This window comes from Crinia signifera, chromosome 8, assembly GCF_055691185.1.
Source record: "Crinia signifera chromosome 8, ASM5569118v1, whole genome shotgun sequence".
Lineage (NCBI taxonomy): Eukaryota > Metazoa > Chordata > Amphibia > Anura > Myobatrachidae > Crinia > Crinia signifera.
In genome coordinates, this window is record NC_139224.1 from 127,776,812 (window position 1) to 127,791,385 (window position 14,574).

The 14,574-nt window shown below is 46.8% G+C and overlaps 1 protein-coding gene across 1 annotated transcript in view; it reads right to left on the reverse strand.

The window, feature by feature from the left end:
• LOC146027090 (uncharacterized) overlaps positions 1-11,499 on the reverse strand; it is a 47,464-nt gene extending 35,965 nt beyond the window's left edge. Inside the window, exons 1-2 of the mRNA XM_083158087.1 lie at positions 11,456-11,499; positions 9,475-9,516 (exon numbers count right to left, since the gene is read on the reverse strand). Of these exons, the coding sequence (XP_083014213.1) occupies positions 9,475-9,516; positions 11,456-11,476 (63 nt within the window). The 5' untranslated portion in view covers positions 11,477-11,499. The remainder of the gene's footprint in view (positions 1-9,474; positions 9,517-11,455) is intronic.
• Between the last annotated feature and the right edge of the window lie 3,075 nt (positions 11,500-14,574).

The following is a 14,574-nucleotide window of genomic DNA, read 5'->3' on the forward strand; positions in this document are numbered from 1 at the left end:
TGGTAACTTCTTAGACGCTGCCATCGCCCAGAGTTTGGGGATTCCCCAACTTCTGCTTCCTGTTCCCATCACCCTACGGGGTTTGGATGGTGGAGTGCTCTCCAATGGGGCCATCTTATTTCAGACTCCCCCTCTGCAGTTGACCATTGGTCTTTTTCACCAGGAGGAGATTACGTTTCTGATAACATCCTGTCCTTCTGTGCCCATCGTGTTGGGTTTCCCCTGGTTGAAAAAACACAATCCCATCATTGATTGGCACCTGGGAGAGATTGCCCATTGGAGTCCCACCTGTCAGCAACAGTGCCTTCAGATCTAACTTCCGGTAAATTCCACTTCCTTAGCAGGGGTCCCCGTCCCCTACCAAGATTTTTTAGATGTTTTTTCAAAGGGCAAGGCCGACAGTTTGCCTCCACACCGGCCTTACGATTGTGCCATCCAGTTGGTTCCCAACACTCCACTACCCAAGTGCAGGCTTTATGCCTTATCTGTCCCGGAGACTAAGGCTATGGATGAGTACATCCAAGAGAGTCTTTCAAAGGGTTTTATTCTGCCCTCTAAGTCACCTCTCAGTGCCGGTTTCGTCTTTGTGGCAAAAAAAGACGGTTCCTTGAGGCCTTGCATAGATTTTCGTGCCCTTAACAAGATTATGGTGAAAAACACCTATCCCCTTCCTTTGATTACAGTTCTGTTTGACCAACTCCGATCTGCTCGATCTTAGGGGAGCTTATAACCTCATTAGAATCAAGGAGGCGGATGAGTGGAAAACGGCAATTAGTACTCAGACGGGGCACTAAGAGTACCTGGTAATGCTGTTCGGCCTCTCCAATGCCCCAGCCGTTTTTCAGGATTTTATCAATGACGTCCTTCGGGAGTTCTTGGGTAAATTTGTAGTTGTCTATTTGGACGATATCTTAATTTTTTCCCGAGACTTGGACTCACATAGGGCACAGGTGCGCCAGGTTTTGCAAAAATTGCGGGAAAACCAGTTATTTGCAAAGCTAGAAAAATGCGAATTTGAGGTGACCCAGGTTTCTTTTTTGGGGTATATAATTTCCTTCCAAGGGTTCCAGATGGACCCCAAGAAATTACAAGCCATTGTGGATTGGGTGCGGCCCACTAATTTAAAAGCGATCCAGCGGTTCCTTGGGTTCGCTAATTATTATAGGCGTTTTATTCATGCCTTTTCGTCCATTGTGGCACCCTTGGTGGCTCTGACCAAAAAAGGGGCAGATCCATCAGTATGGAGTCCTCAAGTAGAACTGGCCTTTGAGACTTTGAAGCAGGCCTTCATTTCTGCTCCAATTCTTAAGCACCCCAATCCCGATCTACCATTTGTGGTAGAAGTCGACGCCTCTGAAGTAGGGGCCGGGGCGGTTCTCTCGCAGAGAGATCCTAAAACATTACAGTTCCACCCTTGTGCCTATATGTCCCGAAAATTTTCTCAGGCAGAGTCCAATTATGACGTAGGTTACAGAGAATTACTGGCCATTAAGTGGGCATTTGACGAGTGGCGTCAGTGGCTGGAAGGAGCGGCCCATCAGATTCTTGTCTTGACTGACCATAAGAACCTGTAATGCATTGAGTCAGCCAAAAGACTGAACTCTCGCCAAGCCCGATGGGCTCTCTTCTTTATGCGGATTAATTTTATTATCTCATATAGACCTGGATCTAAAAACATCAGAGCAGACACTCTTTCTAGATGTTTCCTCCCCCCAACAGGAGAGTGGAGTTAAGTCGGGGCCCATCGTTCCCACGTCCTGTATTCATGCTGGAGTGAGTCAAACCTTGGAGGGTCTTCTCCGCCAAGCTCAGGGACAAGCTCCAGCCCAAACACCAGAGAACAAGTTGTTCGTTCCTCCATCTCTAAGACGCAGAGTCTTGGCAGAATGCCATGACTCCAAAATTGCGGGTCATCCAGGAGTTTATAAAACACTTGCTCTGCTGTCTCGTGTGGTCTGGTGGCCAGGTATGACCAGGGACAGCAAGGATTTTGTACTGTCTTGTCCGGATTGTGTCCGACACAAGGTTCCACGTTCTCGACCCTTAGGAGTATTGTTGCCTCTGTCCGTTCCCTGCAGGCCTTGGTCTCATCTGGCCATGGATTTTATTGTTGGTCTTCTGATCTCTTCCCAGTGTCAGGTCATCTGGGTAGTCATCGATAGATTTTCCAAGATGGCACACTTTGTGGCCTTGAGACAATTACCCTCAGCTAGGGAATTGGCCACTTTGTTTCTCCAACACATTTTTCAGTTGCATGGACTTCCCAGTGACATAGTTTCCGACCGTGGTCCACAGTTTGTGGCACAGTTCTGGAGACTGTTCTGTGCAGTCTTAAAAGTAAAAACCAATCTCACTTCCGCGTTTCATCCACAGGCCAATGGGCAAACGGAACGTCTCAATCAGTCTCTTAAACAGTACTTGAGGGTCTTTGTTTCCAAGCTGCAAAATGATTGGGTCAGTTTCCTGCCGTTAGCTGAATTTGCGTATAATAACGCATATCATTCAGCCTCGAAAAACACACCCTTCTTTACGGTCTATGGATTCCATCCACGAGCCAACTCCTTGGGACCTAATACCCCCGGTTCTTCTTCATCAGCTGCCTCTCGACTCAGAGTCATATGGAAAAAGGTCCATTTGGCTCTTAAGGAAGCCTCTTTCAGAGAGAAGGTATTTTCTGACAAATCTAGACGTCCTTGCCATTTTAAAGTTGGTGACTGGGTGTGGCTATCCACCCGTAATATAAAGCTTCACCAACCATCAGCAAGATTAGGGCCTCGGTTCATTGGTCCTTTCCAGATCGTCAGGAGGGTTAATGCGGTAGCGTTCCGTCTTTCCCTACCTAAGTCCCTCAAAATTGCAAGTACCTTCCATGCTTCGCTTCTTAAGCCAGTGGTCTTTTCTCAAAAATTTCCTCGCAGACTGAGGAATGGCTCCGCTCCGGTGATGGTGCAGGGGCAACAGGAGTTCTGTGTGGAGAAAATCCTCGATTCCAGACTCATGAGAGGTTCTCTGCAGTTTCTTGTACACTGGAGGGGGTTCGGTCCCGAGGAAAGGTCTTGGGTTTCCGATAGGGATTTGCATTCACCCAACCTGAAAACGGTTTTTTTCCGGCAAATTCCCAATAAACCCGGTGGTAAAGGGTTGTTAACCCTTCCTCAAGGGGGGGGGGGGTACTGTTGCACACCGCCGTCCGGGCTGCGAGGCACCCGGACGGACGGCGGATGCTGTACCCTGTGACGTGGCCGGGGACGTTGCCCGGCAGCGTCTCAAGCCTCCTTCTGATGCGGAGCATAGGGACGTTGCTAGGCAACGTCCTCGAGCTTCCGCCCGGCGGCAGATGACGCGCGCGCCTGACGTCAGTCAGGCGGCGCGAAAATCAAATAAATAGCCGGCGTCTGCTGGGCACAGACGCCGGTTATAGCTTTAGCTTATCTTAGCTGCTAGCTCTCTGCCCTGTTTGCAGACAGCTTTTGCTTCCGGTCCCCGTGGCTTCCCAGCCCACTGCCCTGTGTCCAGCTCCTGGTTCCTTCATTGTCTCTTTCTCCCAGCCTTCCCTGGGGTGTCCTGTCAGTCTCCTGCTTCAGCCAGAAAACCAGCTTCAGCCTGAGCCTGCGTTTGGCCCACTGTCTCCACCATCTCGTGGGTCACGTAAGTGCTCCAGTGGAGCCTCTGTCTTTCTTTCTTTCTCCAGTGGCCCGCTGTGGCCGTGCCCCTCCGTGGTTTCAGTATTCTCTTTTCCTTCAGCTCCTGTGGCCCGCCGTGGCCTTGCCCCTCCGTGGGTTCAGTATTCATTTTCCATTCAGCTCCTGTGCTCCGCCGTGGCCGTGCCCTTCAGTGGGTTCATTCTTTATCTTCTTTCTTGTATCTTTCCATCTTTAGTAGCATCTGTCAGGCAGGGAGTGTCCTCTTGTGCTATCCTGGTTTTGAGGAGTCACCGTCCCTGGGGCGTAGCCTGCTGGAGACTCCTCTTCCCATTCATTTGTGTCTGCGACTTGGTCGCATCCCGGTTTGGCCTGGTGCCGGCAGTCAGGGGTCAACTCCCAGCTAGGCCCGGTAGTTAGCAGTCCTCTTGGGTACCCTGTGGCGATCGTTTACCCTTTGTCCATACATAAGACCTGGCTGCATCGGGGTCGGAGCGGGCCCAACTCGCTCCTTCGGACGCGGCGGCCACAGGTGAAGCCTAGCTCTGCAGGGGTTTACCATCTGCCTCAGGGACTCAATAGAGTCAGAGTAGCATCCGCTGTGGCAGCCCTAACCGGCGGTCCCAGCTACGAGCTCACGCCTGACCTCCTGCTTAAATCCTCCAACCATTGCTCCTTTAGTTCATGAATTGATCAATGGGTTTTAGTTCATGAATTGATCAATGCATTTAAGCTTGCAGCCCATCGCCAAGGGACCCCATTTCACTCCATGTCCTACACTAACAACTGGTTTTCATGGGAACCTGGCAACTGTTTGCACATCATAGCTAAATGAACATGTGTTATTTTCCTGAGTTAAAGCTCAACTGCCAAGTGCCTTATGGGTTTTAAAGTTGAGACCATCCCAAACACAGCACCTGAATTAGTATTAAAGGGGCAGCTGTCACAGGTTTCAGGTAAATGAGCTTATCTAGGGTGCATGAGAAAGCTATGATCACAGTAACAAAGGTTAATTAAAAATCAACCCAAATATATAGATACAGAAGTACCAACACACTCGCCATTCCTAAGAATGGGGTGCAAACAGCACCCACTTATCAGGATGGGGTGCGGTGGCCTGTGACCACACACTCTAGTAAATACAAACACAGGGTGCCCAGCACTCAATACAACAAACTAACTCACCTATAAACAATTAAAAATCTGCAGAGAGATGCTAGCTCAGCGTGTCACATCCACCATGGTGCACTAGAAACCATGGCGCTCACCTCTGCTATGTCTCTGGCTCCACTGGGGTACATGTGGCCGTGTTGTCATCGCGTGGTGACACTGGTGTATTGCGCTCCAGCTCCATGCAGGACATGAGTAGCATATCGCCATGTGTGTTTGTGTCTGGTCTGTGTCTGTGTAAAGGCCGGTGCTTGTGCAGCTGCATACAATCAGGGCTTCCCAGCCTCTCCTGCACGGCTCCGCCTCCCTCTCTGATTGCCTGACCAATCCCAGCACAGCTCACCTGGTAAGTACTGGCTGCTCAGGCTAGTCCAGCAGTCAGTAAAATGATGTCGATCCCGTAGCATCATTGCTCCTACCTAGTACTCACTACAATCCTGAGCTTCCGCTCTCACCTGGCTCTGTAGTTCCCACTACAATCCTGAGCTTCCCCTGGAGAAGATCCTGCTGGCCGTTTACTGCATCAAGTACCACCGGACTCTGCTTACCGCCTATGTGGACAGCGAGGTTAGATCCTCAAAGGGGTCTCACCTTGCTATACTCCCGACGGTCACTTCCAAAGGTTACCTCTGGCAGCAGCCACGACCATATACTGCAAGGATTCTTCTTCTCCAGTTATCTTCATTTATTATCTTCCAATCCTCCAATCTGCAACCAATCATCCAACCTTCATCCAATCATCCACATCATCCAATCTTCCAACCTTCATCCAATCATCCACATCATCCAATCTTCCAACCTTCATCCAATCATCCAATCTTCCAATCTGCAATACAATCTTCATTCGTTCTTCAAGTCATCCAATCCTCAATTCCTTCTGCAGCCCTTAATTACTACTCCGGTTTATATTCTATTCCACTCTTCAATTATATTGCAATATTCTTCAAGGACCAAGCTTCATCATCTATTATAATAACTTACTGGACAATTGACTTTATATTTGCATACTTGCCATATACCGTTTTTATCATCATTATCACTGTCTGCAATATCTTCATTAAATTCATTATATTTTATCCTCCTTGTTTCACTCCCTTCTGTCGTGGATGCAACCACCATACGTTAAAGCACCCAACCTCCGTTACTCTCCAGTTGGTGCTTCTAAGAGCGTGACACAGCGGAGCAGAGAAAATTTTATAATCTTATACAGGTTACTAAGATTTCTGTCTAACTCAATGTTCAATACTCTTTGTGTTTAACCTAAATGTTATAATAACTAAATAGATTCATCACTGCCTTTGCTGTGCTATGCGTCTAGGTCTGCGAACAGCCAATTGAATTAGTAATCTAACAATCTGGTATACCATTGCTTGTTCTCAAAGCATTTGATAGATGCCTATAAGAAATGGTACAACCCATGCTGCTCATTCAGACCTCTAGGTGCGAGGGTGTCTAGCTGGTGTATCCACCTCGCCTCGAGCTATAGGAGTTTTTTCTTTCTGTTGCCCCCTCTTGTAAGGACAGGGACGTGGTCTATGATCTTCGATCTTATACTGGCTAAATTGTGCTTCCATTCTGCACAACGTCTGGCCACCTGCTGTTCACTTTGACCGGTGGCTAAGGCCTGTCTGATGGCCAGGCAGAGATTCGCCATTCTTTCTTTAAATTGGCACTCTGTCTTGCCGACGTAGTAGAGCCCACATGGGCAAGACAGAATATATACCACGTATCGACTGGAACAAGTGACCGAGTGCTTGATTTTGATTTTACGTCCTGTGTGTGGGTGGCTCACCGTGTCTCCTGTGATCATGGAGCTACAGGTCACGCACCCCACACATCTAAAGCAACCTTTAGGATGTGACAAAAAGTGGGATGGTTTACTACTCTTGATTAGCGGGGCTACATCTGTTTTTACCAATAAATCGGCCAGATTTCTTCCACTTTTGTACGCTGGCATGATTTGCGTGTTGTGTAGACTCTTGAGGTCTTTATCAGACATCACCATGGGCCAAAGCTTCTTAACTTTTTTTTTGGTCTCACAGCTGCCCATCGCATGCTGTGTGACCCATGGAATTCTCGTACCCAGCTCTTTCTTATTGCTGGTGGTGTTTAATGCTGTTTCACGGTGGATGTTATACACATGATAGTCTTTCACAATACACATGATAGTCATTCACTATTCTTTTATTTAGATTGATTTTTGTGCCATATAAAGACATTGTGGACAAAAAACAAATGGTGGAACGCAAAAATCCCGGGACTTCTGGGTATATGGAACGCACCACCATTTTGGAAGAATAACAATGCGCATGTGTGGGAAGCGGCAGGTGCCACGGATGGACACAATTATCAGGCTGATAAATACAGCCTGCGGACAGTCCTATATGCACGCTATTGAAAAAGGGCAGCGGCGGGAGCCGGGAGGAGCAGATAACTTAAAAAAAAAACGCCCATACAGATAACTAGGAAGCCATTGATTGGCTCAGACCTCTCAGCCAATCGCTGATCTGCTCCTCCCGGCTCCCGCCACTGCCCGACAGCAAAGTCTTCTCCCTGCCCGGCACCCTGCTCCCGCTGGCACAGTCCGCAACAGCTTCTTCCTGCCCGGCTTCCTATGCAGCCTCCCCCTGCTCCCCCTTCCTGGCTCTCTATTAGCCGGCATCCCCTGCCCGCTGCTGTCCCCCGCACGGCTCCCTCCTCTTGCAGCTCCCCGGGACTGCATATGATAAATCCATGCTATTTATTATATGCAAAACTTGGCACATCAAGTGCCTAATAGTGTGTCCCCCTCCCTGGGAGCTGCAGGGGCAATCAGGTCCGATTTGTCCCTAGGACAAGTTGGACTAATGTATGGGGGCCTTAAGACTTTTTGGCACCCTAGGCAAAACTTCACTCTGCCACCAATACCCACTTTCCAGCCCTTCAAGTGAAAGTGTCAAGGCGGCATCTTAGAAGTTCCACAGCCACCACCTGTTTTAAGTACAACAAGGATGTCTTTCTCACAGACATCCTTAATTTTGTGATTGGCAGACTTGGTGGTGCCCCCTCCCAGATCATGGCATCCTGGGCTCCGGTCTAAAGTGGAATAATGGTAGAGCTGACCCTAGTGGCACAGAACAGGAGCTGGCAGGAGCATAACAAGAACTTTATGGACCACATAGCAAAATTTTAAAGGTGCCCCCAATACTGAAACAGATGCACCTCTCTCTGCAAGCTCAGCACACCGTTTATTTTGTATATGGAGATTAATCTATGACAAAAGGGAGCCAGATAGTGACAAGTAAGCCTGTTGGTGTGAGAGTATACACAGGTATTGCCCATAGTAAATGTGTCTGTTGTGGCATTAACACATCTTTTTTTGGGGTGCCGGATGACTGCCCGTCAGGGGGGATCCTGAAGGTCAGTAACCCGACTGCAGATGCTCCACCGGGGGGAATCCCAACCCACGGGGGTTATTCCCCATGACCCCCATAGAGGGAGAAGAGAACCGCAAGGGACTTCTTTGCGCTCGCCCCCCCCGTCGGAGCACCAACAGTCGGGACTCTGACGTTGGGATACTGACCGTCGGGATCCTCCCTGTCGGACCGCCATACCACACCCTTTTTTTTGAGGAGCTCTTTAATTCAAATCAAATTCAATGTAAATCAAAATTACTGTATAAGCCCTCATTTGATAAGAGCCAATTTAATGGATTAATAAAAAAGCTACTAACTGTTATCAAGATGGCATATGGTACAGTGCAGTGGATATTTAGCAGTTACTGGCACAATTTAGGCACACAGTACTATCACAAGCATCCAAGTCCTCGGGCTCGGCACACTATTTTATTCTCCCACCATGCCGTAGTGGATTATATGGCATGAAATACCACCTATTGGCTAATGTAGGCGAAAAACTAGACCTTTTGACTGTCGACCTTCCCATTGTCGACCAAATGGGTGTGGTATAACACACTGACAGTCAGGATCCGACAGTCATTAGCATGATGTCGGAATCCTGACTGCACAGCGGGGGGAGCGCAATGAAGCCCCTTGCGGGCTCGCTGCGCTCGCCACGCTGCAGGCACGGTGGCGAGCTGCGCTTGCCTCCTATTTTATACTCCCTCTATGGGGGTCGTGGACCCCCATGAGGGAGCAGTCGGGATTACGACGTTGGAGTAATGACTGTCGGAAACCCGGCTGTCGGTGAGAAGTCCAGCAACCGACCAAATTCACTCGGCACTCAAAGCGTTATTTAGATATGAGCGGTTTGGTTTTGACTCAGTTCTCGCCAAGTTTGGATCTTAAAATGGGCAAAACATCATTTAGCCACACAAGGGGAGAAATGCAATATAATGAGAGATTCAGAAAGTGAGAGATTTGGTGAGAATTCTCCAGTTTTTTTAAAGCGGCGATCATTTACACTGCAAAATCAAACTGGGTGTGCCGTGTAAATGATTGCCGCTTTAAAAAAAATCTGGAGATTTCTTACCAAATCTCTCACTTTCTGAATCTCTCATCCTATTAAATCTCACCCAAGATGTCCGTAAAAGAGGATGTGTTAAAACAATTCCCTGATTTTCAGTTTCGAGCTTGACGTGAAGAACAGAGTTAAAACCAAACTACTCATGTCTGCTATAAATGTCTTCTTTTAGAACAGTACAGTTAACATATTATCTACTTACCTTTAGCAGATTAAGCAAACATGAGTTGAGCACAGGGCTTGTCTGTAAAATATATTGAACTACATGTTTAAATATATTAAAAAAAAAATACAAATAGCAAAATAATGTATGGGTATATAGATCACTACAATGGAACCTGCTAAGGTGTGACATATATTAGACAGCAATTAAACAGTCAGATCTTGAAGTTGAGTTGTTGGGAGCAGAAAAATGGGCAATTGTAAGGATCTGAGCGACTTTGGCAAGAGCCACATTTGGATGACTAGAAACTGGGTCAAACATGTCTCTTTCCACATGTATTTCAGGTATAGGGGGAGATTCTCTAAGAATCTTCGCCGCCCATCGCATTTATAATTATCGCATATGTTGTAACATATGCGATAATTATAGCAAAGGACAGCTCTTGCGTTAAGAGCTGTCCTTTGCGGTGAGAGTCGCCGGGTCCCAGCAGGTACCGGCGGCTCCCAGCAGGTCCGGGCGGCTCCCCCCTCCCTCACACACCCGGCGCTGCTGCTGCTGCGCCGGGCTCTCCTCCTCCCTGCACCTGGAAGAGGATCAGTGCAGGGAGGAGGTCACAGGTCCGGGCAGCACAGCTCTGTGCTGCCCGGACACAGGTGAGGGGGCGATGCGGGGCGGCTGCGCGGGGCGGTGGAGGGTTGCGGTAGAAGCCCATTGGCTTCTATGGGGCATCGCCAGATTTTTCAGGCAATGCCCCCCGCCGCGGTAACCCGGCAGGGGATGCTTACAGCATCCCAAAATGCTGTAAAAACCCTGATAACGGGGTTTTTACCGCATTTTTCGCTTAGAGAATCTCCCCCATAGACAGCAGAATGTGGTGTTACTTGCACTAGAAGCTGTGATTTACTAAAGGACTATTGCTCTGCCAGATATTGCACAGCTGTGGTACTGACACTTGTGGGGAGAGGAAAAAGAATGGTCAGTACCCCTATATGCGCCGTCAAGAGCAGCCGTGTGAACAAAACAAAGAAAAGGTCACCCAACCTTCAGCGCATAGATACAGAAAAAACAACAAGTTCTTCACCTGTCACACACCACGCTCACAACCTAAACATGAAGCATAAATGAGCTTGATAAAAGGTCTTATATTTGTCCCGAAAATTTTGTGGGTTATTGGTCCTCCTTTCTCCTCCGTGTTCGAATTTAGAAAATAAAAAAGTACCATATATATAGTGTAGTATGTTCGTTTTAAAATTGGGAAATACTTTTAATGAAATTCAGAAACTGATTCAAGGGGATTTCTATAGAGGTGACGCACTGTACTCACACCCAAGTGGTGTTGATTCCTCATATAAAGGTATATTTTATTTGTAGGTAGTGGCGTACCAAAACTCAAGTGGTTGTGATGTTATTTCCTCACATCAAGGTATCTTTATCACCACGTACCCTGGTGCTAAAGCTAGAACATCACAACCATGTGAGTTTTGGTACGCCACTACCTAAAAGTAAAAGATACCTTTATATGAGGAATCTACTCCACTTGGGTGTGAGTACGGTATGCCACTTCTATAGAAATCCCCTTGGATCACGGAGGAGAAAGGAGGACCAATAACCCACAACCTATTTGGGACAAGAAAATAAACTTTTATCAAGTTCATTTATATTTTGTGTTTAAGTTGTGAGCGTGGTGTGTAATAGGTGTGTAAGAACTTGTGCGGAGAGGGTTAACCCTTAAAATAAAGAGAATGAAATAGAGATGCCAATAAATGTAGGCTGTAAAATAGCGTTAGCAATAAGAAAAATATTGGGTACTTATGTAATATTTGGGCTCCCGTTTTTCTTATGAGACCGCGTCCCCTCGCCACGCTTCGGGCAAGGTGGCACGCTGCACTCGCCACACTATATAAAATCAACTCCATGCGTAGTTGGATAGTAGGGGTATGAAAAAATGGGGTGCATTTAACATGGGAGCCCAGATAATACATAAGTACCAAATATTGTTACAATCAAAATATGATCTTACCACAAGGCAAAGACCGTGCATGACGCCATTAGCCAATCCTAATTCATTCTAGAAAATATGCAAAGGAGAAAACAATCAGCCAAACAGAACATTTCTATGTCAGGTTTAAGGGTTTTTTTTCTTAAAAAATAAAATAAAAATAAAAAGTTATGTAATGTGGTTTTATTTATTTGCATGGGAACTCCCAGCGTTTTTCATGGGAAATCCCATGAAACCCCACACCCCCGTCAGTAGTCTTGGGTGCGTGCACCAGGTGAACACTCTGTTCACATACACCTAGCGCATGCACATGCCAATTATAAAAAAATTGCGATCTCATGCGAGAGTGTAGACCAGAATAACCCCCTATGTCTGTCTATTATGATTTTGTCTACTTCAGTTCAAATCAATAAGCACTTGTTAAAATCACAATGTAGTTCTATGGGAACACTAAGGGCCAGATGTTCTAAGTGATAAAATGGAGAGTAATAAACCAACAGCCAATCAGCTCTTACTTGCCATGTCACAGGCTGTATTTGAAAAATGAAAGGTAGGAGCTGATTGGTTGGTGGTTTATCACTTTCCAATGCATACTGCATCTCTCCCTTAACATGTTTGAAATCATGTGTCTGTGTCCACTGACGTGTGTATGACCACAGTGAATGATAAATGGAGTAAGACTTCAGATGTTGTCTTATGTTTTCTTCAATGTGATGTGATATTTAAAGATTTTTTCTATCACACTTAATAAGTTTTGTTGTAAAACAAACTATGTGCAATCCATAAAAATGTGTATGGCAATGAGGAATCTCAGTAGAATTTATTAACAAAAATGGATGAGAAACAAATCACACCCAAGGCGCTGAGCTAGGACATACAGTATTAAAAAAATCAATATAAGAACAGAACAACGCTGCTGTTAATAGGATATCAACCAATAACAAAAACAATATATTTAACAGTGCCGCACACAGTGTATATTAACTGATTAACCAAAAAAACGTCATCAAGCCCCACCCCCATGCCAGTCAAATGCAACAATTTGCAGGTCTGCGGATTGGGGAGGTGCTATACTCATGCAAAATTAAGCGATTCATGCCATTTTAGCCCTGACCCCTTGCTGCGGACCCACAAAATCTCAGCTGCCCCAAATACTGGAAGGGGGATGCAATGCGGGAGACTTGCTCACCTTCCACGATTATTGCAAGCCTCTCAGGAGTGTAGGCAAGTATGCTAATGAGTGGAGTGGAAGTGAGCAGTACGCATGTCCTTATGTATGTCCCTGTACTAAGGATTAGTGGAGGAGCAGTGTGTGGTCAATAATCGGGTCTCCCTGTGTCTGACCACTGGCTATGTGCAGTTTCAGGGGTTCCCACTATCACCTATAGGATTAATGTAATGTTGCTGCTTCCTCCACCCATGTCAGTGCGGGGCAGATTATCGCTGATGTCTGAGGGCAGCTGGGGTAGCTCCCAGTGGATTTCTGGTCAGGCAAAAGCTTGGGGAGAAGTTGATGTCGCTGCAGACGGAAACAGAAGTGGTGCAATGTGGTTCATCTCCAAGGCAAAGGGAGACTTTTTCCGTCATCGGAAGACTTCTCTTCTTCCGCCATTACCAATATTATTTTCATATACCCCCAACCAGTCTGCAGAGTACCCCCAGGGATACAAGTATCCCAGGTTGGGAATCACGGTCCTAGTACATAAGTATCTGCTTTCCTCTCCCTCTCTTTAGTTCATTGGTAGTGTAGTGCTAAAGCTGAGTTTAGCTTGCACTATTTAGTGACCCCCTCCCCCCGTCGTTGAGAGGATTTTTAAAAATGAATCAGTGCCGGACTGAGAGAATAAAGGGGTGCTTCAAACTCGGCAGTGCGAGCATAGATGGTGCAGACCTGTTGCTAGGTTGCGGTGGGATGCTTCCTGAGGCTGTACAGTGGCTAAGTGTGAACAGTGTTAAGCACGTGCATCCTCCACCCTGTCTGGCCAGTGTCCTGCTGCTCACTGCCTGCAATATAAGATTATCTATCCAATCTTACTGGTTGGAATGAAAATCTGGTAATGTATGGACACAAATGACAGTTGGCCATTTGGTCCCATACATTGATTTAACCAATTTATCAGAATGACCATTTTGCCAATTTTCTGGCTTTTGGGAGCAACCGATTAATTGCCATTTGCTTCCATAATATACATTACCAGATTTTTGCTTCAGAAAACATCACCTATATATATGTCTAGTGTCTGATTGTGTGTGTCTCCGAAACACTGCCATCTGTTGGCAATAAGTAAAACTACATCTCTTTCTCTCTCACACATACGCAAACACAGAGGCAATCACAAGGTAGCAGACTAGCTTTCGAAGCATTTTCGTTGAGCGGGTTTACTAGTTGGACAGATAATCTTATAGGTCCTCATTATAATTTCCTCAGTCCCCCATGCATTCACAAGAGGGACCGACGGTTATGGTCTGCGCATGCACATATGCATGTGCAGGCCTTCTGTGCATGTACCTTTCTGTGCATGTACCTTTCTGTGCATGTACCTTTCTGTGCATGTGCCTTTGCCAACCTGCTTTGTCTGCATGGTGCTCGCACAGTAAGGGGGCAGGACGGGGTGGAGGTGGGAGTGAGGGGGCATGAGAACGCCCAGCATTTCATGGGTGTTCCCAAGCAAACACTGGGCATTCTCATGCTAATGGCGGCTTGATGTGGATGGGGGGATGGGGGGGCCGGGCGGCTGACATCACATGATGTCAACCGTCCGCCCTGTCATTGGCCAGGCCCACGCAAATATAAGTCAGTCTCCACTGACTTATATTTGCGTGGCCTGAAGAAATCATTCAACGATCGCCGACCATCAAATTATTTCTCCGCCAGCGGGACAAGCGAATACATGTGTCCTTGTGACTATGGGGTATACCCTCTGAGACTAGGTAAGCTATGAACTTTGCAGTTTACCGAGTCAACCAGAATGAGGGCCCTAGTGTGTACCCAGTATACCTCATTCCAGCTGTTTTACCAATCCACTTTCTAGTTGAACATTGCATATTAAGCAATTGCAAATTTTAACATACAGGTCCTTTTAGATTTTATTGGATGTAAGTGCGGTGATCCAGTGCACACTGCCATATTTTAGTGTCAT